The 27,818-nt window shown below is 42.5% G+C and overlaps 1 protein-coding gene across 1 annotated transcript in view; it reads right to left on the reverse strand.

Moving 5' to 3' along the window:
- MYO1H (myosin IH) overlaps positions 1–27,818 on the reverse strand; it is a 157,396-nt gene that overhangs the window by 17,908 nt on the left and 111,670 nt on the right. The window contains exons 20-28 of the mRNA XM_044273928.1: positions 25,536–25,612; positions 25,320–25,388; positions 10,558–10,642; positions 9,271–9,430; positions 8,900–8,983; positions 6,129–6,222; positions 5,493–5,548; positions 3,357–3,492; positions 744–814 (exon numbers count right to left, since the gene is read on the reverse strand). Of these exons, the coding sequence (XP_044129863.1) occupies positions 744–814; positions 3,357–3,492; positions 5,493–5,548; positions 6,129–6,222; positions 8,900–8,983; positions 9,271–9,430; positions 10,558–10,642; positions 25,320–25,388; positions 25,536–25,612 (832 nt within the window). The remainder of the gene's footprint in view (positions 1–743; positions 815–3,356; positions 3,493–5,492; positions 5,549–6,128; positions 6,223–8,899; positions 8,984–9,270; positions 9,431–10,557; positions 10,643–25,319; positions 25,389–25,535; positions 25,613–27,818) is intronic.

Consider the following 27,818-nt stretch of genomic DNA (forward strand, 5'->3'; position numbering starts at 1 on the left):
TGGAACTGCGAAACGAACATATGGCGCGCTGTCCGTAGATTTTGCGACCCCATGGAAATGAATCTGATCTGCAAAACATGGTGGATCGGATGCGGACCAAAAATATGGTTATATGAATGGGGCCCTAGAAAGGTAACTAGAATGATTGTGTCTTAAAGGGGGTTGTCTATTTTTTTTTAATCTATCCTAGCCTCCCTGGGGGTGCCTGTGGAGAAATGCATGCTCACCTGGTCCCCGCCACTCGGTTCAAACTCCTGGGCTGTCTTCCATGGACTTCCAGTTCCAGTCTGTCAGATATGGTTACATGCGCCACCGCAATCAATGACTTACCTCAGCTGTGATATGTCCCCAAATGGCATGTCACTGCTGGGTCATGTGCTACTTGGGGACACGTTAGACTCAACGCTGAGGCCAGTCATTGGCTGCAGTAGTGCACTTGACACCACCTGTGTGGAAGTTGACAATCGGACACCAAAGGTCCAGTAAAACCCTGAGAACCTGGGCGCTGCAACCAAGTGTTGGGGAGCAGAAGAGAATGGATTTTTCCACATGTGACGCTGACTCCATCAACATTTTTTGCTGGTTCGCATTATTGCCGGTGAAGCGTTTATGCAACGCAAGATCATTCTAGTATAAGACAGTGAATTGACATAGTTGCACCTCATTCTAGATAACATAATTTCTACATGTAAAATTGTGTTCAAAAGTAAATGAAGGAGTAACATCTATGACTTTTTTCCTACCTTCTGCTTATTGTCTTCTGGAGATACATGGACGACTAAGAATCCATCACTCAAGTTACTGACAGATATTTCTAGAAATATATATATATATTATGGTCAATATGATCAATTTTACAGTTTACATCATTACACACACTTGCATCCTATTCTTTATACTAGGTAGGTGAAACAGGGAATCGGCGGTGCGCTCCCTCCTTGCAGCACCGCCAGCGTCCCGCTGATAAAGAGGGAGGAGCCAGCATCGGCGCGGCCGGCGTCCTCATCTCCCTGGTAATATCCCCTTGGCAACGAGCAGGGGCAGGAACGAGCGCCGACGGGTATGAGTGGGCGCTCAGGGTTTTGGCTGGGGCTGACGCAGGGTTACATGACGCTGGCCACATCACAAGTTGCCTGTGATTGGTCTTACTACACCACTAGCGGTTTGCTGCATGTGTGATTTTCTGTATTCGCCCTCGGCTTGTATTTGACCTTGATCCTGTGTTATTCCTGTGTACTGACGTGACCGTGGCTTCTGACCTCGGCTTGTAGTTGACCTTGATCTTGTGTTATTCCTTTCTGCTGACGTGACCTCCTAGCTCTTGACCTTGGCTTCCATTTGGTTCTGGTTGTTGCTTATGGTTGGTTATTTGCTTATTTGGTTTCTGACCCAGCTTATGTTTGCTATCTTTGTCTATTGTTTTCTCCCACCTTGTTCCCTCCCTGTAGACCCCTGCATGTACGTAAGCTAGGGACTGCCGTCCAGTTGCGCACCATTGGTTAGGACGGACCGTGCAAGTAGGTAGGGATAGTGGTCTTGGTGGAGCTTAGGGCTGCACTATCCTTATCGGCTTCGTGCACATGACTTTATTTCTTTCGTGGTCCACAAATTGCACATCCACAGATATTGTTCATGTTGCATACGCATTTTTTGCAGAACATTTGATTTTAATGGGTCCGTGGTCCATTTTTTGTGGCCAAGTATAGGACATATTCTATCTTTTTGCAGAACGGACATACGGATGCGGAAAGCACATGGATCATACATGGACCCATTGAAGTCAATAAGTCCACAAAAAGAATGCGGATGGCACACGTATTTTGTAGATTCATGGTTTGTGAATTGGAAAACAGACACGGTCGTGTGCATGAGGCCTAATTATAAGGATACTTAAATTTTTTAGTAATTCCATTGTAAGACTTGCACTAGCTAATAATTTCTAATTATTTGTAATCACACTACAAAGGCCCAGTTGGTTTATTTAAGTGAGGGAATTGTTTAAAAAGTCAATCTATTACAATGAACAGTGTTACAAAGCAGGAGTAACTATGCAGATTGATATATAGTTTGGTGGGAGAAGATTACTTACATTTTATAAATCTAAATCTATTTCATCCTGGGCTCAGGAGTCCAGTGGACGGTCCTACTCAGTGACTGACAGCTCTCTGTATGCATGCTCATACAGGAAATGCTGTCAATCATTGAGTAGCACCGCCCACTGGACTCCTAGGCATAGAAAAAAACAGGAATTTCAACCAGTAAGTTTCATATTATACTGAATCAATTTTCATAAAACTATATATCTGTTCATCTCTTCCTGCTGTATAGCATGATGTCTGTAAATTAAAACAGCATTTTCATGCCTTTAAAAAAATCATGCTCACTCTTTGAGGGAGACTAATCAATACAATTTGCATTGCATTGCATGCGTTCAGACATATTTACAAAGCCTCCCAACATAAAACAATTGTCTATATAGGAGACAGGCCCACATCACATGAACCTTAATCCTTCAACATGGCTTCCAAATGTACAACCAACAGTACCACTGAAATGAGTATATAGCTCTAATCATATGAAATACACCGAAATAATCTCTCAGTATTATCATCACTGTACAAAATTAGCAGAAAAGACCACTTAAAAGTACTCACTAAATCACACATTTTTGGACAATGCAGTGTTCAGAACAAGACAAGGCCATCCAATTAAACCTCAGTCATTATGAATGCTGAGCATGCATCAATACCAGAATATCTATACAATATCTCATTGTAGATTGTCAGTCCATTACACAGACCATCAGCTACCCACCACACATTATCCCGGTGTTCAGAGGCAGACTGGTAACTTAAAGTAGCCCTGGAAAAAATACAATAAGTGGCCCCACTTTGTAGTTCGGTCCAAATTAATGTAAGGCAGGGCCAGCAATACCATATTGGGGCACATTATACCACCCTAACAGAGCCAAATACCACAGTCCATAACAAATACTGCCAGCAGCACAAAATACACCCCCAAAAACTTCTACTGGCCGGCCCCTGGGCTTTGGCCCACCGGGAAATTTCCCTGTAAGGTCTATGGCCAATCTGTCCTGCCGGTGTTCATCACACGTTTTGAATGTGCTTCACCTTGATTAAACATGGCTGCACATCATTCTTGGTAACATAGTTTCTGCACTGCACAGCTACAAATGTAATAAAGTAAATTATGGAAGTAAAAAAAGAATCTATTCAGCGGTTTTTGTAGATTTCAACTGTGGATTCTTGTAAATTTGATGCAGAGTTTGCTGTATATTACAATAACTTATTCCCTCTTGTAATCAGATAAAGATTTGAAACCCAGACATCCTTTACCTTTCAGGTTTGTGTATTCAATCTTTTGCTTGATCTTGGCTAGCTCGGTGACATATAGTGTTGTCTGTGTCAACACGAGATTCCGAGGTCGAGCTTTAAATCCATTCCTGTCGTACTTTATTACTGCAGTGCCATACTAAGATATAGGGACAAGAAGGTTAGGCAGATCTCTAGAATAGACAAACCTGCAATCTGATTCTCATTTACAGGAGAAAGTGTAGTAGGGCTTATGCACACGACAATATGTTCGGTCCATATCCAATCCGCATTTTTTGCAGATCAGATGCGGACCCATTCATTTAATTGAGGTTGCAGAAGATGCAGGCAGCACCCCATGTGCTATCCTCATCCATATGTCTGTTCCGCGGCTCCTCAAAATATATAGAATATGTCCTATTCTTGTCCGTTTTGTAAACAAGGGTAGGACATTTCTACAGGAGTTAAGAAAGAAAAGGAAAGCACGCGGCTGGCATTCGTGTTTTGCAGATACGCAATTTGCAGACCGCAAAATGGGTACAGTCGTGTGCATGAGCCCTAAACCAGCTAAACTGTAACGACTGCTAACTTCCCAAGAGATAACCATGTATGGGTGACTTCACAAATGGCAGATTTTGAAGTAGAGATTTTCTGCAACTGAAAATCTATTCCTTAAAGAGGACCTGTTACCACTCCTGACATGCCTGTTTTAATAACTTCATGCATTCCCCATGTAATAACAATTCTGGCACAACATAGAGCCATAAGAATAGATGTTCCAGAATTGTTATTGTAACACCCCAGAGTTGTGTTACTACACATCTCTACCCCGCTACTATCTTCTAAGAGCCTGTATATTGTCATGTGATATAATTGATATTATGTCTTCACAAATGTGCATCTAATTGTTCAATTGTTCCTGTAATTTTCCAGGTTCACCAGCAGGTGGCAGCAACACTTTGGTAAGGTACAAGTCCCAGTTTAGTGTATCTAGGCTGGAATGGATTATTCCAGCTTAGCTCCCCCTCGTGAGCGAGGTGGGCTGTTCCCACATCCTGCAGCATGGGTGGAGAAGGAAGTAAGAGTTAGTGTAGCCTCCCCCCTGTTAGGGGAAGGCTGTGTGATAGCGTTCAGGAGTTCTCCTGCATAGGGAAGACAGCAAGGATCTAGTCTCGGCTGAGATGATCATATTCCCAGTCTGAGCACCTTCAGCCTCAGCTGGGAGAGAAGCAAAAACCACAGACAATCTCCATAATTACAGGAATTACAGGAAGAAAGTATCCTCTGAGAATCATCTGTGAGTTAAGTCCAGAGACCTAGGAGAAGCCATTCCTCCTCAGCTAGTCTGTCCCCATACAGCAGAAGTTGCAGAAAAGTGCAGAAGATTAATACCTGTCACAATTACAGAGCTACCAAGCAGACGACTTATCCTGCAAGCTCTAAATTGAAAGCAGAAGTATTTATTCCTGCCAATCCTTGCTAAAACCAGCTGGGACCAGAGACAAAAGCTGTATACTGCTTGGATACAAGTTATCTTCAGTAAAGAAACGTTTGAACTTCATCTAAAGGTCTGGACATCGATCATTCTGCAAAATTTCTCCTATCACTACACTCAAATTTATTGCAAGTGAGCCAGGAGTCCAGCCGTACCCAGGTAGGAGACACCGTTGACACAATTACCACTACCCTATAGAGACATTATAGGCCATTACACCACTCTAGCATTCCTAATCTGGGACGTGCTTTATAACACCTTGTAAGGGCCCTGGGACAGTACCCTGTGCACGCTGCAATTGGCGTCACAAACAAATACAGACTATTATCCACCTAACCCGGACACTGCATAAAGTGGCGTCAGTGTACCCGTATCCTGGCCATTGCATTATCACATGGAGAATGCATGATGCTATTAAAACAGGCATGTCAGGAGGGGTGAATGGTCCTCTTTAAATCTGGATGGGGTTTTCTTTTGGCGGGAAGCACATGGATCTCTGCATGTCCCATTCAGGTGAATGGGGATGATTTTCAGTCACACAAAATTTCTGCATCAAAAGCTTCTGCGTGTAAAGGCACCCTAATTGTACTTTTTAAGCATCACGTTAATAGGTATTTGTAAAAAAATAAATAAAAATTTAACCGTTAATGCAGTTAATTTCCTACCTTCATCTTGTCATATAACATGAGCTGATGGACTTTCGGACTGATATCCTGTTCAGCTAAAACATAAAACGCATACAAAATTCAGGTTGATGGCATGATGTTTCTAGTGATGCCCCTCATTGTCTAACCTTCATTATTGTCCCTAATGTCCATATTAATCCCCCCCAAATGTTTAGAGCCGGTCCTGTTTTACTGTCTCACAGAGCCTTAGCCTTTCTCATAACCTCTACACATTCCACGTGAAATGAAATGATTGAGGATCACTACAGGACTACTGTTCACATACTCTGCATGGTTCTGTTTGGTAATGGTATTTTTCCCATTACAAGCGTCTCTCGCAAATCCTGCCTATTTCAATAAATATATCAAGAGGTAGACATTGAGGAGGCCACAGGAAAAGCAAAATGGCGCCTCGGCCTGTTATTGATTCATGTCCCTCAAAACCCTTGTAACAGGAAAGTGTGGAGTTTGTTGATGCTACTACCTTGAGCTGCTTTTCCACCAGAAGCATGGGACAACCTGATCTTGGCTCACATTCCTTCCTGCCTGGCTGCCTCTACACTATATACAGCCTTGACTATAAGCCGCTATAAGTGAAATATATCAGAAACACATCATTTATGTACTATCACTTACTCAACCGCGATTCTTCAAAAGGTTGGCTAATACTTTGCTCATAGCCTTCCTTCTTCCCTTGGAAAAGTTCACTGGCCACAACTTTCTGGCGCATCTGCATATATATAGAAAATAAATAAAAATTCCTAAAGACATTTAGGCAGATTTATGAAAACTGACTTAGTTGCCCAAAGCAACCGATCACAGCACAGCTTTCATCATTCCAGAGCAGAATTTGAAATGAAAGCTGTGCTGGGATTGGTTACTATGGGAGCAAAGGAAAATTTTTTCAGTTTGATAAATCTCCCATAATTAACTTTAATGAAAAGCGCTGCAACTGCTATGTATTAACATGGAAACATGGACAATACCTGGGAATAAGATTATTTTGCAAAGAATACTATAAACCTGGCTATGTCTCCTTCCTAGAGAATAAGAAAAATAATACAAGAGAAGGAAAGTGACCCCTAGTTCCTAGCCCAAAAAAGAGATTCTGTCTTATTTGACTGGAAAAATATCCCTGCATACAGCACTATATTTCACATGAAAACAATGGACCTGATGGACCCCATTTATAATTCATTGGTGACCGTTAGGCGCTCCTGGTGTCTGTCATGTTATGGGTCCAACAGAGCCTCAAAGAGCTAAGTAGCATTACAGCAACAAGTAGATATGTAAAAAAGTAATCATGCACACGACCATTGCCTGTTTTGCGGTCTGCAAATTGAAGATCGGCAAAACACAGATACCGGCCGTGTGTGTTATGCCTTTTGTGGGACGGAACATCTGGGTAATAATAGAACAGTCCTATTCTTGTCCATTATGCAGACAAGAATAGGACATGGTCTATATTTTAGCGGATGCCACAGAAAGGAAATACGGATGTGGACAGCACACAGTGTGCTGCCTGCATCTTTTGCGGCCTCACTGAAGTCAACTACCCTTTCCTCAGAAGCCCTGCCCATTTTTGTTAAGCCCCACTTCCTTGTCAAGCAAGTTGGAAAAAAGTATAGAAATCCTCGATGCGCCAATTAGTATCACTTTTAAGGCCTCTTTCACACTTGCGTTGTCCGGATCCGGCGTGTACTCCACTTGCCAGAATTACACGCCGGATCCGGAAAAACGCAAGTGTACTGAAAGCATTTGAAGACGGATCCGTCTTCAAAATGCTTTCAGTGTTACTATGGCAGCCAGGACGCTATTAAAGTCCTGGTTGCCATAGTAGGAGCGGGGAGCGGTATACTTACAGTCCGCGCGGCTCCCGGGGCGCTCCAGAATGACGTCAGAGCGCCCCAAGCGCATGGATGACGTGCCATGTGATCACGTCATCCATGTGCATGGGGCGCCCTGACGTCACTCTGGAGCGCCCCGGGAGCCGCACGGACGGTAAGTATGCTGCTCCCCGCTCCCCGCTAAACTTTACCATGGCTGCCAGGACTTTAGCGTCCCGGCAGCCATGGTAACCACTCTAAAAAAGCTAAACGTCGGATCCGGCAATGCACCGAAACAACGTTTAGCTTAAGGCCGGATCCGGATCAATGCCTTTCAATGGGCATTCATTCCGGATCCGGCCTTGCGGCAAGTCTTCAGGATTTTTGGCCGGAGCAAAAAGTGCAGCATGCTGCGGTATTTTCTCCGGCCAAAAAACGTTCCGTTCCGGAACTGAAGACATCCTGAACGGATTTCACTCCATTCAGAATGCATGGGGATAATCCTGATCAGGATTCTTCCGGCATAGAGCCCCGACGACGGAACTCTATGCCGGAAGACAATAACGCAGGTGTGAAAGAGCCCTTAGATAGATTCTAGGGGTGGACCCATTAGTAAATCTGTTTCAAGTATTTCAGTAAAGGGGTTGTCCCACGAATAATATTCTACAGTTTTCAAACTAGCAGCTGGATCGGAATTCTTCTGTAATTGCATGTAATAAATTACATCTGTATAGCGCCAACTGCTGTTTGCTATTTTTCTCTGTCCACCTCACTGAGAAGGCCACACATGCTCAGTTCCATTCTTCAACTGCCACTAGCTACAGCAGACAGGACACAACACCGAGAAAGGCCCCTACACTGCAGCTTGAAATAAATATAGCAGAACAATTGGAGCAATGAATAGGGAGATCTCTGGATCCATGTGAGGTACACGGCTGGTTCTAACTTTGTTAGAAAAAGGTTGTCATGTACTAGAATATGTATGATTTTCATTTTTTACATTAATCATGGGATGACAAGCAAACAAACTTTCACACAGTAAGGCCTCTTTGACAGGTACCGTTCCATGATGACATCCATGCCCAGATGGTCAGTGGCACATCCATTAATAACCTTTGTTTGGTCCATGTGTCCGTTTTTTGTTTTACGTGTGTCATCCATATTCCATGGATACTGGAAAGCTGAAAATTTAATTCCAGAGCTTCTCCTAAAAACAATCTATGAAAACTGCAGACCAAACATGGTCAACAAATTGAAGATCTGTGTTGTGTCTGTAAATTGAATTGAAGATTGAATTGAATTGAATTGACAAATTGAAGATCAGGCATCCGTGTTGTGTCCGTGTTTTTAACTGACCCATAGACTATAATGTGCAAGAGGGATCCATAATCACAGACAAAATTGGGCATGCTTCCGTGTTGTCACCGTGGAAAATCAATGATGGAGACCATGGACAGCACACTTGTGTGAATAACTGATGTGTGAAAGAGCAAGGCCTGACATGTAAGGTGCTTAGTGCAAAGTCACACCACACATGATATATAGTTGTAGGCCAAAGAGTGATTGATCTGGTTGTCATACCTGTTCTGTTCTTTGAGGAGTAATTGATCTGCAGTATTTCCTCACCAAATTTCTGATGCACATTTTATGAAGCAATTCTGAGGTCTACAACAAAGGGAGGAAACTTTATGTAGACCAGCAGAGGACCAGTAAGGCATCATCCAACACACGTAAGAGGCGATATTATAAACTACAGTATGCATACATCATAAATAATGTTAGAAATCGAGTAAACTGAGTCTCCTTATTAATTTTCACCTATTTCATTTAGTTCTGTACAGTTACCTGAAATAACATGCTGCCTGATTGTTGGATTTTCTTGGAAGTTCTTGGAAGCTCATCTCAAATATATGTCAGTATTTTTCCTAACTATGTGATAGGATTTTTCTTACCTTTGTCATAGCCATCGGCGGCTGTAGCCAAGTCTTGTCAAGGACATTTTTAGGCACATGGTCCTTCAGTTTTACGAGGTAGTTATAATGCATCATGCAAAGAAAATCTCTGTTTGTGTCACTAGACTTTTTATTCCGGTTTATGAATCCACTGATGAAACTAAAAATTGAGAAAGTGTTTGTTTAGAAAGGTCACAGTGTTGCCGGTAGGTGATCCACACAGTTAGCATTTGGTTTTATCTGTCAGCTGAATATGCTCCCCTATGGCCATTCTCCTATTAGGCAAAACTTCACACAAATATGCCTATTGTCACTCATTAAGGGGTATTCCCATCTTAGAAATGTATGTTATATCCACAGGATATGCTATAAATATCTGATACATCTGAGTCCCAGCTTTGGGACCCACACCTGTATCCAGAACAGGGGATCCTCCCACCCCATTACCCCTGATGAGGTAATTGCAGGCTTCTGCAGTAGAATAAATGGAAAGGTGGTCGTGACACACTCCATTCATTTTTATGGAAACAGTCACGCATACTTGCTTGGCTAATTCCAAAATGGAATGGAGAAAGCCGCATGGTCAGCTCTCCATTCACCGCCTGGATGCTGTGGTCAACAGCCATCCCACCAGTGGGATGTAGGTTGGAGGACCTAATTTATAGAAATAGATGGAAATGCCATAAGTTCAACAGGCACTGTGTAATACTACATTTCCCATTTTTATAGAAAATATTTTCCCATAGAAAATATTCAGCCACCCCCAGTTCCCTTTATTTACTGTAGTGGTTGTTCTCATGGACCTTGGCCTCTTAAAAGGGTTATTTGGGAATTTGATACTGATGGCCTATCCTCAGGATAGGTCATCAATATCAGATCTGCGGAGGTCTAAGTCCCGACACCCCCACTGATCTAGCTGTTCAAAGAGGCTGCGGTACTCCATAAGTCCTTAGGCATCTCCCTAGGCCAGTGACCTTACTGTACATTGGTCGCATGGCATAGGTACAGCTCAGTGGCATTCAAATAAATGGACCTGAGCTGCAATATCAAGCACAGCCACTATACAATGTACAGCTCTGTGTTTGGTACACTGTATTACCGGAGCTTTGGTGGGCTCAACAGCCTCTTCAAAACAGCTAATTGGCGGGGATCCCGGGTGTCAGACCCCCACCAATCTGATATTGGTGCCTTATCCTGAGGATAGGCCATCAATATCAAAATCCTTCAAAATCTATTAAAGATTATAAGATTTTTTTATACAAATTGTTACAGCAACAATTCCCTTACTTCCGTATGATTTGTGCAGCCCATGCTCGCTTCTTGGCAGCTTTACGGCCCATGACTCCTCTCCAGCATGCTTCCAGTTTGATAGCTATGAGAGGTGTAATAGAAATGGTTTGATGAAGGACTAATGATATTGGACATCCATTAACAACAGAAAACTGAGACTCTTAATATGTTATGAAATTACCTTACCGGTATCCTACAGCTCAAAGTTTTATTTTTCCTCTGCTTCTAGCACCATGTCAGCACCAATATATCTTATTTACGTAGTGTATTTAAAAGGTCACTGTCATTCTATAAAACCTCTGACATGTCACAACGACATAGTAGAAATGGTAGTTGATGCGAGTCCAAATCCTGAGACCATCTACCGCTCCAGTATTATAAAATGCACATGGGGCCCCGTTATGGATCTTGCACTGAGAGATTCCAGGAGATTCCATTTGTGTTTCTGCCTGAAAATACCACCATATGCTTAACCACGGGGGCCAACCATTCTACTGGGCACTTTCCCTCTAGCTCTCATTTGTTGTGCACAGCTTTTTGTGGAAAGCCTATCAATGTTGTTGGGAACTGAGGGGGCAGTGTACTTACAGTTGTGTTCAAAATAATAGCAGTGTGTTTAAAAAAATGAATAAAGCTCAAAATCCTTCTAATAGCTTTTATTTCCATCCACACAAATGCATTGGGAACACTACACATTCTATTCCAAATCAAAACATGAGGAAATATTACATTTGTTTTGGTTCTCTAATTTTTTTAAGAAAAGTGAATATTAGACTGTTTAAAAAAAATAGCAGTGTTTGTATTCTTCTTTACAAACTCAAACATTCACTATATAAACTGAAAAATGTCTGAAGATGTTGCTTTCCTTTGAATCACTTAACTACTATTTAGTTGTATAACCACTGTTTCTGAGAACTGCTGTACATCTGTGTTGCATGGAGTCAACCAACTTCTGGAACCTGTGAACAGGTATTAAATCCCAGGATGATTGGACTACATTCCACAGTTCTTCTCTATTTCTTGGTTATGCCTCAGAAACTGCATTTTTTATGTCACCCCACAAGTTTTCTATTGGATTAAAATCCAGGGATTGGGCTGGCCACTCCATAAAGTCAATCTTGTTGGTCTGGAACCAAGATGTTCCACGTTTACTGGTGTGTTTGGGGTCGTTGTCCTGTTGGAACACCCATTTCAAGGGCATTTCCTCTTCAGCATAAGGCAGCATGACCTCTTCAAGTATTCTGATGTATTCAAACTGATCCATGATCCCTGGTATGCGATAAATAGGCCTAACACCGTAGTATGAGAAACATCCCCATATCATGATGCTTGTGCCACCATGCTTCACTGTCTTCACAGTGTACTGTGGCTTGAATTCAGTGTTTGGGGGTCATCTGACAAACTGTCTCCGGCCACTAGACCCAAAAACAACAATCTTACTTTTATCAGTCCACAAAATGTCTCTTTAGGCCAGTCAATGCGCTCTTTGGCAAATTGTAACCTCTTCAGTACGTTTTTTTTTAAGCAGTGACACTTTGCAGGGGGCTTCTCGCAGATAGCTTGGCTTCACATAGGCGTCTTCTAATTGTAACAGTACTCACAGGTAACTTTAGACCTTCTTTGATCTTCCTGGAGCTGATTGTTGGCTGAGTCCTTGCCATTCTGGCTATTCTTCTATCCATTCGAATGGTAGTTTTTTTGCTTTCTTCCACGTCTTTCAGTTGCCATTTTAAAGCATTTGCGATCATTTTAGCTGAGCAGCCTATCATTTTCTGCACTTCTTTATATGTTTCTCCTCCCCAATCAACTTTTTAATCAAGGTACGCTGTACTTCTAAACAATATCTGGAATGACCCATTTTCCTCAGAATTTCAGAGAGAAATGCAATGTAACCAGCATGTACAACATTTGCTGCCTTCCTTTCTTAAATAAGGGTAATAATTGCCACCTGTTTTTCAAAGAATAAATGACCTCACTCATTGAACTCCACACTGCTATTATTTTGAACATGCCCCTTTCAATAAGTGATTGAATGACAGAGAATCAGCAGCATGCATGTCATGACTGTTGGGTCTGTTGGGTTTCTATTACTCTACTACACCTGCTAGTAAATAATTTGCCATGTAGAAATATCATTTCTACCATAAACAGTGATTGATCAGGTTAGTGATGTCTGACTGCTATTATTTTGAACACAACTGTATATCACTTCTTTCTTGTGAATTTTCTGTAACCGCACCCTCAACAATCACAACTTCTAATGTAAGAAGTTTCATAAAATGCCAAAGAAACACATGTACTGTAGGTAGACCAAAAAAAAATCAAAGTACTTGCATTTTATTTTGTTTTGGGGAGGAGGGTGTTAGATAATTACTCAATGCTTTAAGTTTTCACAGTGTTCAGTGGCCCTTTCTTTGGACAGTTTTTGCTCATTTTGGTTTTCTGGGAAATTTTGAATTATCCTCCAGCCAGAGTTAAAAATTAATGCTATTGTGTCTTCACCTTTTAGTTTAGAGTGAGTCACCAGGCAGGGTTGTCCACTGTCCCCTCTGCTTTTCTCAATTATAATCAAACATTAACCAATATGATTTGGGATAATAGTTCTAGGGAGCTTTGATCTCACTGCTTGCAGAGTGAATTAGATGCCGCTTGCTGAATTTGGGAAGCAGCAGAAGATGCATTGCTCAAGCGCTGAGTGATTCGGCGTATGGATCTGAAAGCACTGCTTTCCGAGCTCATCAGATCTACTGCACAGGCACTGGCACGAGAACGCAGGGCTAGACTAAATGTCTAGCCTTGTCATTCAAAGGGGAGGGGACAGTATACAGAGCACAGGGATGTTGCACTAGCGGTGCACCTAGCACTATGGCCAGCCCTTGGTGCTCCAAATAGCTAATTATAAAATGAATATATCTCATAATTTATTACCTCTATAGAGAAAACAAATATATTGTTTTACTCAGCATGATTAACCCTACTAGGCAATATGTCTGGCTCAATAGAGTTGATCATGCTGATGCTCTTTAAATTGTGGGAAGGGTTAGCAGCAAACAAAACTGTTGTTCAAATACTTGTATTGAAAAGGACAAAGAAAACAACAATATATAACAGCTTTGAAGTGTATCAAGTTACTGTCATGATACAGCATTGTATAAATACTAACTGTTCAGAATAAGATAGATTATGCATATCTTACATGAAGCATAATAATAATTGTCATGCATGAGAGGATTGTGAAATATATCATACACTTCATTGTGGGGGTGGGAGAAAAGTGGGAGAGGGGGATATACTTCCTGGCGTACTGTATGTTCTAAAAATAAAAGGAAAAAACAAAAGCATAGGACTTACGTCCAAACATCAGCCTGAGCCAACCTAATTGCGAAAGGCTTGTGGACCTTTAAATAGAATCCAAGGGGTCCACGTTTTAAGGTATCTCTCATCTACTCTCTCATCTTCCGCAGAAAATTCCTCGATTCTGCGGGTCATCTCAAATGTGTTTAGCCACTCTCAAAGGGGTGGTGTATCGGGCGATTTCCAATATCTAGGTACAACCAGGCGAGCGGCCTGCAAAAAGAATCTCAGGAGGCCCTTTTTCAGGGTAGAGATGGAACCTGAGAGAATAGATAGCACAACCTCCTCAAGGGTCCATTGCAAGGCGCTGCCACTAACCTGGTTGTACAAATCATTCAATGCCCTCCAGAAGGAATGCCACACGATCACACTGCCACATAGTACCCAGTTCCTTGCCGCAGCACCAACACAGATCCGGACATGAGAGGTAGAATGAGTGAAGGAGCGCAGGGGTCCTGGATAGGATCTTAAAGTTCTTCTCCTGGAGTCTACAGCTAATGGACAACTTGTGCGACAAAATGAATGCTTTCTCCCATTGGTCCCAGGAGAAAGATCTCCCCAACACTCTCTTCCAGGCCGACACATTAGGCAGGGAAGATGGGGTTCCCCCCAGGGGGGTAGCTATAGGGGAGCAGAGGTAGCAGTCGCTACTGGCCCAGGAGCCTGAGGGGCCGCAAAACCCTTGTGCAGCATGAGAAAATACCGCTATTATAGAAAGTTTATTCTGGTCAAGTAACACCTCTGGCTGGGGTTAGGTCAAGAATTTGGCATTGGGAAAGGGTGGGTGGGAAACATTTAAATTTTTGCCTCAGGCAGCATGAAGGCTATGTGCTTCCCTGCCCCTGGCTACAAAGCTGAACTCTTGCACCGGGCCCAAGCTGAACTCTTGCACCAGGACCAAGTGCCTTTAGCTACACCGCTGGCTCCCCCGTTCCCCTGGATAAATCCGTAGACCAGAGACACCTGATGCATGGGTGGAGTGGATTGAAGGACAGATAGATTTAAAAGGGGTGAGGTCTCTAGAGAGAGTCGAGAGGGGGCCCAAGGAAGAGAGAAAGCTTTTGAGTCTGGCATATTGATAACATGCCCCACTACTGCTCCCTCCAGGGAATGAGTCAAGGGGGCGCACAGCTGAGTCCCTGAGAAAGTGATGTATCCGAGGATTGTCCCCTTTCAGAAGACCCAAAATGGCCGGTTGCCCCACTCCGAGGGGGAAGTGCAGGTCATCTCTAAAGGGATAGTTCTAAAGAAATATAATATCCTTGGAAGAATATTCATTTTTAGTGTATGAAGATGAAGATAAAGGTATTTTCTTCCAAGACTGGAGATCTTTCTTAATGTTTTCAATAAGGGGGGGAAATTTGGTAGAGTAAAGATCAGCTAATCTCGAGGGGATAGCCATGCCCAGGTAAGTGATCTGTCCCTACGGCCACTGAAAGGGGAAAGACGACTGCAACATAGATACAGTACTAGGAGGTATAGATACGTATGTTGTGTATCTCGGATTTGTGGAGGTTGACTTTAAAGTTGCTAAGGTCTCCAAAGGTCGAGAACTCCCTCAAAATATTGGGGAAACCAATGACCGGGTTAGAACAGTAAATGAGGAGGTCATCTGAATAAATAGCTATCTTGCACTCCAGTTCCCCCATTTTGTCTCCTCTGATAGATTCATTAGCCCTGAGGGCCCTAGCCAGGAACTCCATGACCATTATGTATAACAGTGGGGAGACGGCACCCCTGCCTGGTACCATTATGTATCAGGAAGAGGGAGGACAAAGAGCCATTGACTTGAACCTGAACTCTAGGGTTATTATATAGAGCGAGAATACGGGTTCCCATGCAGGGTCCCAAGCCAAAGGATCTCAGGGCTTCTCCCATGAAGAACCAATCCACTCAGTCAAATGCTTTTCAACATCGATCGAGAGAAGACAAAGGGGGAAGGCGGTCGTATGAGCCCGCGCAATAAGGGCCAAAGAGCAAATTGTGTTGTCTCTTGCTTCCCGTTTCGGGACAAAGCCTACCTGCTCGCTATGTATTAAAGAAGGCATATAGATCTTCAGTCTATCGGCCAGAATTTTAGCATAGATCTTCATGTCTATGTTGATCAATGATATTGGCCGGTAGTTACTACAGACCAGGGGATCCTTGCCCGATTTATGAATTACACATATATGTGCAGTCAACGCCTGAGGGGGGAAGGAAGAACCATCAGTGAGAGAGTTTCACATTCTAGTAAAAGAGTTAGAGACACCCTCCAGGAACATCTTGTAGAAGCAGGGTGTGAATCCATCGGGGCCTGGACACTTACCGACCTCCAACTACCTTATGACCCCTGGACCTCTGTGTCACGACCGTAGGCAGGGACACACACACACACAGTGAGCCCTAACTTGAACCCAGCCTACTGACCCTGCCTACTTGCAGAACAAGTCCTAGGCGACAAGTCCACAACTGGTCGACGTTCCCTATACTGGTAAGTGCAGAGATACAATCCAAGTGCCCGCAGAAATACAGGTACCTGTTCACACACAGGACACACAAACGCCAAGGGAAGTCGAGCCAGAAACAGTCAAACCAGGAGATAAATACCAACAGAATCACAAAGCAGAAGGAGGGAGCAATAACAAGCCAAAGGTCAATACCGGACAGGAAAAGGTACAGAATCGCAAAGCAGAAAGAGAGGTCAAGGTATAGCCAAAGTCAAATCCAAAAGCAAAAGTTCAATACACACAGGTAGCAGAGCACAGTAAGGAAAACCTATAACTGGCAAAGGTGATTGCCAGTTGCAGCCTTAAATAGGGAGCTAATCACCAGAGCGCTGACATCACCGGGGGGCGTAGTTCAGGTGTGACCTAAGGGGGCATGACCAAAGTGGGCAATCGACAGGCAAGTTGGTGACACTCCTGCAAGGTTATCTCCCTTTCCAGGGTATCCCTATCAGCAGTGGCGTAGCGTGGGTTGCCAGCACCCGGGGCGAGCCATTTATTGCGCCCCCCCTCCCAACCTGTGGACACGCCCCTTTTACAGATAATGTAGTAGACCTATGTAACACCACAGATAACATGGTGGTAACTCTCTAAGTACAGATGATGTAGTAGATGGGTATAAGGCCCCAGAATTCAGAACACACACACAGTGTGACCTGAAGTCTGGGGCCAGGATGCGGCAGGGTGGGCCAAATTCTCAATCCACCCCCCCAACCCTACCGTGAAACAAATATGTGTTTGGACATTACATACATCACTACAAAATATACAGGAGAATACAGCACCACATACCTCATCCATCCAGTGACGTCTCCTGTGATGTAGACTTTCCTCAGCGTCTTCATTCGGAGATAAGACCGCCATGACACCTTCTTTCAGCCGCGTCTCATCTCTGCAGAGTTTTATTATTATTAGTTATTTTTATATATAATGGCCCCCTCTGTATAATATATAATGGCCCCTCTGTAATATTAGGATATATAATGGGCCATTATATATCCTAATAATACGGAGGGGGCCATTATATATTATAATAATACAGGGGGGGTCATTATATATAGTAATTATACAGAGGGGCCATTTTATATATAATAATAATACAGAGGAGGCCATTATATATCCTAATATTACAGAGGGGTCATTATATATAATAATTATACAGAGGGGCCATTTTATATATAATAATAATACAGAGGGGGCCATTATATATCCTAATATTACAGAGGGGTCACTATATATAATATACAAGGGGGGCATTATATATTATAGTTATACAGAGGGACCATAATATATAATAATTATACAAGGGGGCCATAATATATTCTACAGGGGGCCATTATATATTATAGTTATACAGAGGGGCCATAATAAATGATAATTATACAAAGGTGCATTATATATTATACAGAGGGGCCATTATATATTATACATAGGGGCCATTATATATTATAATTATACAGAGAGGCTATTGATAATGGGCCCTCTGTATAATTCTAATATACTGTATAATGGCCCCCCTGTATAATTATAATATATAATGGCCCCCCTGTATAATTATTATATATAATGGCCCCTCTGTATAATATATAACGGCCCCTTGTATAATTATTATATATTATGGCCCCACAGTATAACTATAAATTATAGTTATACAGTGGGGCCATAATATTTACGGTAATAATTATACAGGGGGGCCATTATATATTAGAATTATACAGAGGGCCCATTATTAATAGCCTCTGTATAATTATAATATATAATGGCCCCTATGTATAATTAATGATGGCCCCCTTATATAATTATTATATATTATGGCCCCAATGTATACCTAGAAGCTGCCACATCAGAACCATGAATGCCAGACTGCCACACCACCTATTTGGCCTGGCAGAGATCTGGCACTTCACTCATTGATTTATTACCATTATTATTGCATGCTGCTCAGTCTGGCTAAGGCTACTTTCACACTAGCGCTTGATGGGATCCGTTCTGAACGGATCCGATCATATTAATGCAGACGGAGGCTCCGTTCAGTACGGATCCGTCTGCATTAATAACTTAGAAAAATTTCGCAAGTGCGCAAGTAGCCTGCGCGGATCCGTTCAGACTTTCAATGTAAAGTCAATGGGGGACGGATCCGCTTGAAGATTGAGCCATATTGTGGCATCTTCAAACGGATCCGTCCCCATTGACTTACATTGTAAGTCTGGACGGATCCGCACGCCTCCGCACGGCCAGGCGGACACCCGAACGCTGCAAGCAGCGTTCAGCTGTCCGCCTGTCCGTGCGGAGCGGAGGCTGAACGCCGCCAGACTGATGCAGTCTGAGCGGATCCGCTCCATTCAGACTGCATCAGGGCTGGACGGCTGCGTTCGGGTCCGCTCGTGAGCCCCTTCAAACGGAGCTCACGAGCGGACCGACGAACGCTAGTGTGAAAGTAGCCTTACATGGCCACCCAACTTAATCACTACACGTCACTACTAGTGCCACTAACTCCCTTTCTACCTCTGCTCTGTAGTAGTCTCAGTCTGGACTGGACTCCACTCTGTCACTCTGGACTCTTCTAGGGCGGCTCAGGGCTCACTCATCAGACTCAACAGTTCTTTGTCTTCTTGACTGGAGTCTGGAGTGACTGTGTGTGACACAGTGCCCACTGCTGCTAGTCACACTGCTGCTGTGAGTGACTCTGACTGCCGCGGCGCCGCCTCCTGCTCCTGCCTCCTGGCAATCTTCTGCTGGCTCTGGCTCCCGCGCTCCGCACTGTGTTTCCCGCCTGGAAAGTGGGCGGAGCCGGAGGGAGCCAGGCCAGCGGCCAGCCTAATGACATCACCCACTAGCACTAGGAGAAGGAGGCGGCGAGGAGAAGGAGGCGGCGAGGAGAAGGAGGCGGTGCCAGCTGCCAATCATGTATGTAATGACTCTAGCTGCTAGTGTAAGTAGTGCGCCCGCCGCGACCGCACAAATCATGAATGAATCATGATCTGCATCAGGGCGGCAGGGCCGGGCGGGCGCGCACTAAACAGCTGAGCTCTCTGGCCGGCCGTTGCGCCGCATGCCACAACGGCGCAACGCAACCTGAAAAAAAACTTAAAACTTACATTATAAAATCTTTCAGCCGGCGCCGGAGCGCCCCCCTGCAGTTTGGCGCCCGGGGCAACGGCCCCCCTGGCCCCCCCCACGCTACGCCCCTGCCTATCAGCAATAGAGAGCTTGGGACCTAGTAGATTCGAGATATAGTCTCTGATTTTTTTTTCTCTGAGTCTTAAGCTCTGTGGAGAGATCTGCAAATTTCTCCTTCAGGTCCTTCGTAGTAGGATTGGAATTCCTGCAGCAAACAAAACTGCACATTATTTTAATAAGGGGCTTCAACCCTATACAGTGTTTCAAATTTTAAAAGCGGGACACTCAGTAAATCACCTTATAAGCATGCTGGAATATCCAAGTTGTGCATTGGCTTTGCGATTTATGAGGAAAAGGCAGATATTAAACCTTTCAGGACCCTGCCATATTTCAGGACCAGGTAGTTTTTTGAAAAATTTGACATGTGTCACTTTATGTGGTAATATCTTTGAAACGCTTTTACTTATCCAAGTCATTCTGAGACTGTTTTCTCATGACACATTGTACTTCATGATAGTGTTAAATTTCAGTCAATATTTTTCATTTTAATTTAAATTTACCTAAAAATTTGAAAAATTTGCAACTTTCCAAATTTCAATTTCTCTGCTTTTAAAACAGATAGTGATACCATATATAATATCTATTACTTTACATTTCCCATATGTCTACTTTATGTCTGGATCATTTTGTGAATGCCATTTTATTTTTTGGGGATGTTAGAAGGCTTAGAAGTTTAGAAGCAAATCTTGAAATTTTTCAGAAAATTTCCAAAAAACACTTTTTTAAGGACCAGTTCGGTTATGAGGTCATTGTGGGGCTTACATAATAGAAACCACCCATAAATGGCCCCATTTTAGAAACTAAACCCCTCAAGGTATTCAAAACTGATTTTACTTTGTTAACCCTTTAGGTGTTCCACAAGAATTAAAGGAAAATGTAGATGAAATTTGAGAATTAAACTTTTTGGGCAGATTTTTACATTTTATTAAAAATAATTCCGGTAATAAAGCAAGGGTTACCAGCCCAAATAAAACTCAATATTTATTACCATGATTCTGTTTACAGAAGCACCCCATTTGTAATTGTAAACCGCTGTAAGGGCGCACGGCAGGGCACAGAAGAAAAGGAGCGCCATATGGTTTTTGGAGGGCAGATTTCACTGGGATAATTTTAAGTTGCCATGTCACATTTGAAGAACTTCTGATGCACCCCCTAGGGTAGAAACACCCAAAAAGTGACCCCATTTTGGAAACTACAGGGATAAGGTGTCAGTTTTGTTGGTACTATTTTAATGTACATATGATTTTTGGCTGCTCTATATTACACGTTTTTTTTGGCACTGTTTTTATTTTTTGATTTTTATGATGTTCATTTAACAGGTTAGATCATGTGCTATTTTTATAGAGTAGGTTGTTACAGATGTGACAATACCAAATATGACTCATTTTTGGGGTTTTTGTTTTAGTTTTACATAATAAAGCATTTTTGAAAAAATATATTTTTTTAGTGTCTCCATATTCTGAAAGCCTTAGCATTTTTATTTTTTGGGCGACTGTCTTATGTAGGGGCTCTTTTTTTTCGGGATGAGATAATGATTTGATTGGTACTATTTTAGGGTGCATATGACTTTTTGATTGCTTGGTATTACACTTTTTGTGATGTAAGGTGACAAAAAAGCTTGATCACCACTGATAGATTGCAGGGGTGGTCTGTAACCATGGAAATGAGCAGTGTATAATGTAATAGAAAAATGAATCTAGCCAGCAAAGGAAGCAATATGGATAATAACAATATATTAGTAAGTGGCTTGTATTAACTTTCTCTACATGATGGATGCCACTTACTGAAGTGAGACAACCCCTTTAAAGGGGTTATCCCATCTTAGACAATGAGGGCATATCGCTAGGATATGCCCCCATTGTCTGATAGGTGCGGGTCCCACCTCTACAACGAGAACGGAGCCGGGAAGAGTTGTGGCTGGAGGACCCCGGGTTTCCCAGGGTCCGTCCACCACCAGGCACAGCTCCCCGCCTCTCCCATTGAAGTGAATGGGAGCGCACCGCTATTTTCGGCGGCTCCATAGAAATGAACGGAGGGCGGCTGCGCATGAGCAGTGCGCCCTCCTCCAGTTTCTCTGCTCCGTTCTCCTTGTGGGTGCGGGTCCCAGTGGTGGGACCCGCACTTATCAGACAATGGGGGCATATCCTAGCGATATGCCCCCATTGTCTAAGATGGGATAACCCCTTTAAGTCACGTCCACCAGTGCCGTACATGTACTGTACTGGTTAACTGCTCCTTATCTTATACACAATTGAAATTCACAAACTTTTAAACTTTTTTTGGAACTCAGTAACAGAAGGCATATTTATTTCTTTTGATGATTTTAGGCAGTTTTTTGTTCATTCTACTGTGCATACAGTTTATTTTATCCAACTCTATCATGCTCTAGGGATGAACACAGGCTCCATGTTGAATTTAATAGTGCACTGGAATTTATAGTTAAGGTACCTATTAACAAAGACATACTGACACTCCAAAGACATACTGACAGGGAACTTAGATTGTGCTTAGATTAGCTCCATTGGGGACAGCTTAATGCTAATGTTTGTAAAGCGCTGCGGAATATGTCAGGGCTATCTAAGTGCATAAAATAAAAAAATAAATCAGAAGTTTTATCTCTTAAACGTATTCAGCTTTGTTGAAGATGGATTTATCAGATGTGAAACCCATATCACAAGCTAATTAGGTAGGAGATAATTGAAGTTATATGTGTTTAACCTGGTCAGAATCCCCTCTTAATTCTACTAATTGTTATATTATTAACCTCAGATTAACCCCTTAGTGACCACCCATACGTGTTTTTATGGCGGTCACTAAGTGGCCTTAGGCTGGGCCGCCGTGTTTTTACGGCGGCCCGGTCTAAGCGCTGCACGGATCCCTCGTGCAGCGGGGAGCACGGACCCGGCTCTCACATTAGAGCCAGGACCCTGCTCTCACATGAGAGTCGGGACCCTGCTCTAACAGCCCGGACCGGCAGAAGTGCCGATCCGGGCTGTTTAACCCTTTACATGCCGGGCGCAATGGCGCCCGCTGCATGTAAAGTGGTGACAGAGGGAGCGGACTCCCTCTGTCTCCCATCAGCACCCCGAAAATAAGATTGCGGGGTGCTGATGTGTTCGGAAGCTTACCTTGCTTCCGATCAGGGCCCCGAGCCTGTCTTCAGTTCTCTCCAGCAGGCTGTGCCTCTCTGGCGCAGCCTGCTGGTCAAGGTTTGAATAGCATTGCTATTGAAATGTAATGCCTTATAGAGATAATGCATTACATTTTAAAAGCAATCAAAATACTGTATATTATAGTCCCCTTGTGGGACTTTTAAGTAGTAAAAAAAATTATAAAAAAATACACATTTATTAAATAAAAAAATTCCATAAAATAAAAAAAATGCTTTTTTTTCCATTGAAAATACGCTTCTCAATGAAAAAAATTGCAAAAAGAAAATATCCCCCATATGTTTGGTATTGCCGCGTCCATAACGACCCGGACTACATAAATATTACATAAATTATCCCCTATGGTGAACGCCGTAAAAAATAAAAATAAAAAAAAGACTGAATTTCTAATTTATTCTTAGTTTCCACCGAAAAAAACGTAATAACAAGCGATCAAAAAGCGCCATTTACTCCAAAATGATACCAATGAAAAATACAAGTTGTCCCTCAAAAATCAAGCCCTCACACAACTCCATAGAAAAAGAAAAAAAAACGTTATGGGTCTTGTGAAGTGGCAATGCAAAATCATTTTTTTGGTTAATAAAAGGGGTTTTATTGGAAAAAAGTAGTAAAACGTAAAAAAAATTATAAGTATTTAGTATCACTGTAATCGTACTGACCCAGAGAATAAAGATATTATGTTATTTGTACCGAAAAATTTACGCCGTAAAATTTATAATGTAAAAACGCAGTGGCAGTATTGCTATTTTCCCCATCTCCCTCCCAGAAAGAGTTAATAAAACTTAATCAGAAAGTTATGTGTACCCCAAAATGGTGCCATTAAAAACTACAACTTGTCCCGTAAAAAACAAGCCCTCATAAAGCTATATAGACGAAAAAATAAAAAAGTTATAGCTCTTGGAACGAGACCATGAAAAAAGAAAGAAAAACGCTTGGTCATAAAGGCCCAAACAGGCTTGGTCACTAAGGGGTTAAATAAAAAATATCCTATTGAACAAGTTAATTGGCTCTCCAGGACTTATTCTAAATGGCTTTTCTAGAAGGTGAACAGGATGGGTTTAATCCACTTGTAAATCTTCCTGGAAGGTTGGTAGTGGGGGCTCACTACACACTGCTTTCGTTACCTTACTACACACTGCCTTCACTCTACAAGGCTGAGATCTCCGGGGTTGCATTATTACAATCTACACTGCCTGTCCAAAAAAAAGGTCGCCACCTGGATTTAACTAAGCAAATAGGTATGAGCCTCCTATTGGATAATTACTGCATTGGCGATTATCTTTCAGCTGGCAACAAGTTATTTAACCCCAACTGGTGCAATGAGTTGCTTCTCATTTCTTAAACAACCATGTCAAAAGACACATCCTGTGGTCGTGGAAAAGATGTTAGTCTTTTTGAGAAGGGTCAATTCATTGGCATGCATCAAGCTGAGAAAACATCTAAGAAGATTGCAGAAACTACTAAAATTGGGTTAAGAACTGTCCAACGCATTATTAAAAACTGTAAGGATAGTGGGGACCCATCGTATTCAAGGAAGAAATGTGGCTGGAAAAAAATCCTGAATGATCGTGATCGGCGATCACTTAAACATTTGGTAAAATCAAATCGAAGAAAAATAACAGCAGAACTCAGGGCTATGTTTAATAGTTAAAGTAAGAGTGGGAACGGAACTCAAGGGAATGGGACTGAACAGCTGTGTAGCCATCAGAAAACCACTAATCAGTGAGGCAAACCAGAAAAAAAGGCCTCAATTTGCTAGGGAGCATAAAGATTGGACGCATCAGGGTAAGAAAGAGAGGCAGATAAAGTGATGCACCCATCATGCCTAGTGCCTACTGTACAAGCCTGTGGGGGCAGTGCTGTGATCTGGGGTTGCTGCAGTTGGTCAGGTCTAGGTTCAGCAACAGTATGTGCTCTAAGATTTAGGTCAGCTGACTACCTGAACATACTGAATGACCAGGTTATTCCATCAATGGATTTTTTCTTCCCTGATGGCACGGGCATAGTCCAAGATGACAATGCCAGAATTCATTGGGCTCAAATTGTGAAAGAGGGAGCATGAGACATCATTTTCACACATGCTGTTATAGCTGAGCAGCCTGCAACCTGTCACTCACCATCTGTTGTACTACAACTCTTACCATCCCATGAAAGTTGCAGGCTAGTTGACTATGTTCTATTGCATTCTGCAGGCATTTTCAATTTCCCATGTGCAACAGACATAAGACAAACGTTGCATGACTTTTATCCTCCCCCCATGGATTAATATTGGTGTATTATGTAAATGCTGTTTCCATGTGAGCAGCATGTGCAATCCAAAATGAGCAGTATGTACAACTTAAGAAACCCATCAATGCATCTGAACTTTATTGGTAGGCTGTGGCTAGCAGCCATAGAGAGGAGTTGCGCTTATAGGTTTTGGCCCCTAATCTCATCGAAACAGAGCACTACTTGTTTCACTGCAAATAATGAAATCCAGAACCACTTACCAGCACACTAATATAGGCATCTATAAAAGAACAAGTTACTGGAGTAAGGAAATAAAAACAGAATCCAGGGGTGACTGTACCTGCTTTCTTCTTTTTCAAAAAAGCTCTCTTTCCTAAACACCCTTTGTATTTGGCTTGGATTTTAGAAACTAAAAATTAAAGAAGAAAAGCATATTGAGGGCAGAAATACAAAAAATACAAACGAAAATGTAAAGTATAGTAATCATTCTAATAATGGTGTAATATAGCCAATGATGAAACTTATAGTGAGAATGACAGGTTTTAGTGACTATTACCCAACTGATGCTTTCTCAATTCAAATGCATCCACGGTGGAAAATAAAGTACGGGGAAAGCGTATGAAAAGTTTCGTCCTGAAAAAGATTGCAACACACAACTCATCAGGACAGTGATTTTTCATTTTTTACTCCCTGCCTTCCATGAGCAATAAAATTTTTATTTTTACATTTACATAGCTGTATGAGGGCTTGTTTTTTGTAGAACAAACAGTAATTTCTAATGTCAAGAAATTATATTGAGATGAGCGAATAATTGAAAAGTTCGATTTGGCTGACTTGCCAAATTTTACAAAAAATAAATTTGCTTTGTGATGAGTTACTTTGTCACGAAGCACATTTTTTTTTGTAAATAGCAGGTACAATGACCGGGAGCTGCAATAGCGCCGCCCCCGTCATTGTACCCCTCAAAAATCAAACTTACCACCTCGCGACAGGGCAGCCGCCGCCATCTTGCTTGAAGATCTGGAGCAAAAATCTTGCGGAAAGCGAGATTACGTCATCACGCCAGCCAGCGTGGTGACGGCATATGTCACCACATGTGGGATTTTGGCCGGGATCTTCAATCAAGATGGAGGCTAGCTGCCTATTGCGAGCAAACGCAGGACGTAAGTTAAAATTTTTTTGTTTTTTACATTATTTCAGGTTAAATCAGTTTGCTAACACGAAGCACGAGGAAATTCGGCTTCGAGGTGAATCTAATTTATTCTGAAATTCGGATCGAATTCCACTTTGTGGGATTCGATTCGCTTATCTCTAATTACAGTGATACCACATACAGTATTTATAGCTTTTCCTGTGTTTTAATACCAAATATAAAAATGTAGAAAAAAACTAATTTTCTGTACGTCCTATGGCAGCACAGTCATGAATGAGGCCGCTAGCCTAGGTACTACTAGACAGAGAAGTCAACATCTGAAGGGATCCATGAATAGGAAAGCATATTTGTTGTATAAAAGTCTTATACCCCACCTTTGGTAACCCGTAAAAATGGCCCTGACATCTATTTCTAGGACAAGGATACTGTGAATCTGACTGAGCCATTGGTGTAAAGATGCGTAAAAGAGATGTCTAGGCAAGCGATCCTACAGAACTTACCCTTATTGAAACTGCACTGAAATTTCTCTGTGATGTGTAACACCCCTGAGTGATGTTGCCACTCCTACACCCTGCTACTGTCCTTAATGGTCTAACATAAAGTAATCTTATATATTTATTCCAGGTCCTCCACACTGTGCATTTCTAATGTTTATAACATGTAATATGCCTGGTTCACCAGCAGGTGGCAGCAAACTAATACATCATACTAATAAGGGGGGAGCTAGTGTAGACTGGGCATAACTATACACCAATGAAAAATAAAATTGCTGGTAACAAGAACCTGTTACATACAAACATCAACCAAGGTAACCCAAAAATCCTAGATATTCACTTTACAGGTAATAGTAATTAAAAATGTATTTTCACAAATGCCAGAAGTCTAGCTAGCAAAATGTGGGAGCTGGAGGCTATGGTACTAGAAGAACACATAGATGTAGTTGGTGTGGCTGAAACATGGTTGGATTTTTCGCTTGACTGTGCTGTAAATATTGAGGGTTTTACACTATTTAGGAAAGACAGGGTCAATACAAAAGGTGGTGGCGTGTGCCTGTATGTGAGGAGTGATCTGAAGACAAGTGTGAAAGAAGCAATTGTGAGTGAGGATGGTGAGGGTGTGGAAACCTTATGGGTGGAAGTTCAAAGGGATATAAACACTGAAAAAATAATATAGAAACATTTTTAGCCCTATAAGATGCACATTGGTCTTAGAGTAGAACAATAAGAATGTATTTTTTTTCAGTACACCTCAGGTCAGACCAGCAATCAGACTCCCAATGTTAATCAGACCTCAGATCAGATCCCCAATGCCTCAGATCAACCCCCAAACCTTTAGCCATCTATCAGCCCCCATGTCAGCTATCAACCCCCCTTGTCAGCCATCAGCCCTTATATCGGCCATCAGCCCCCCATGTGAGCCATAAGCCCCCCATATCAGCCATCAGCCCCCCTATGTCATCCATCAGCCCTTATATCAGCCATCAGCCCCCCAATGTCAGCCATCAGCCCCACATGTCAGCCATCATGCCCCCCATCTCAGCCATCATGCCCCCCATGTCAGCCACTAGCCCCCCATGTCAGCCATCAGCCCCCCATGTCAACCATCAGCCCCCCCATGTCAGCCTTCAGCCCATGTAAGCCATCAGCCCCTTATGTCAGCCATCAGCCATATGTCAGCCCCCAGCCC

Source organism: Bufo gargarizans, unplaced genomic scaffold (genome assembly GCF_014858855.1).
Source record: "Bufo gargarizans isolate SCDJY-AF-19 unplaced genomic scaffold, ASM1485885v1 original_scaffold_1345_pilon, whole genome shotgun sequence".
NCBI lineage: Eukaryota > Metazoa > Chordata > Amphibia > Anura > Bufonidae > Bufo > Bufo gargarizans.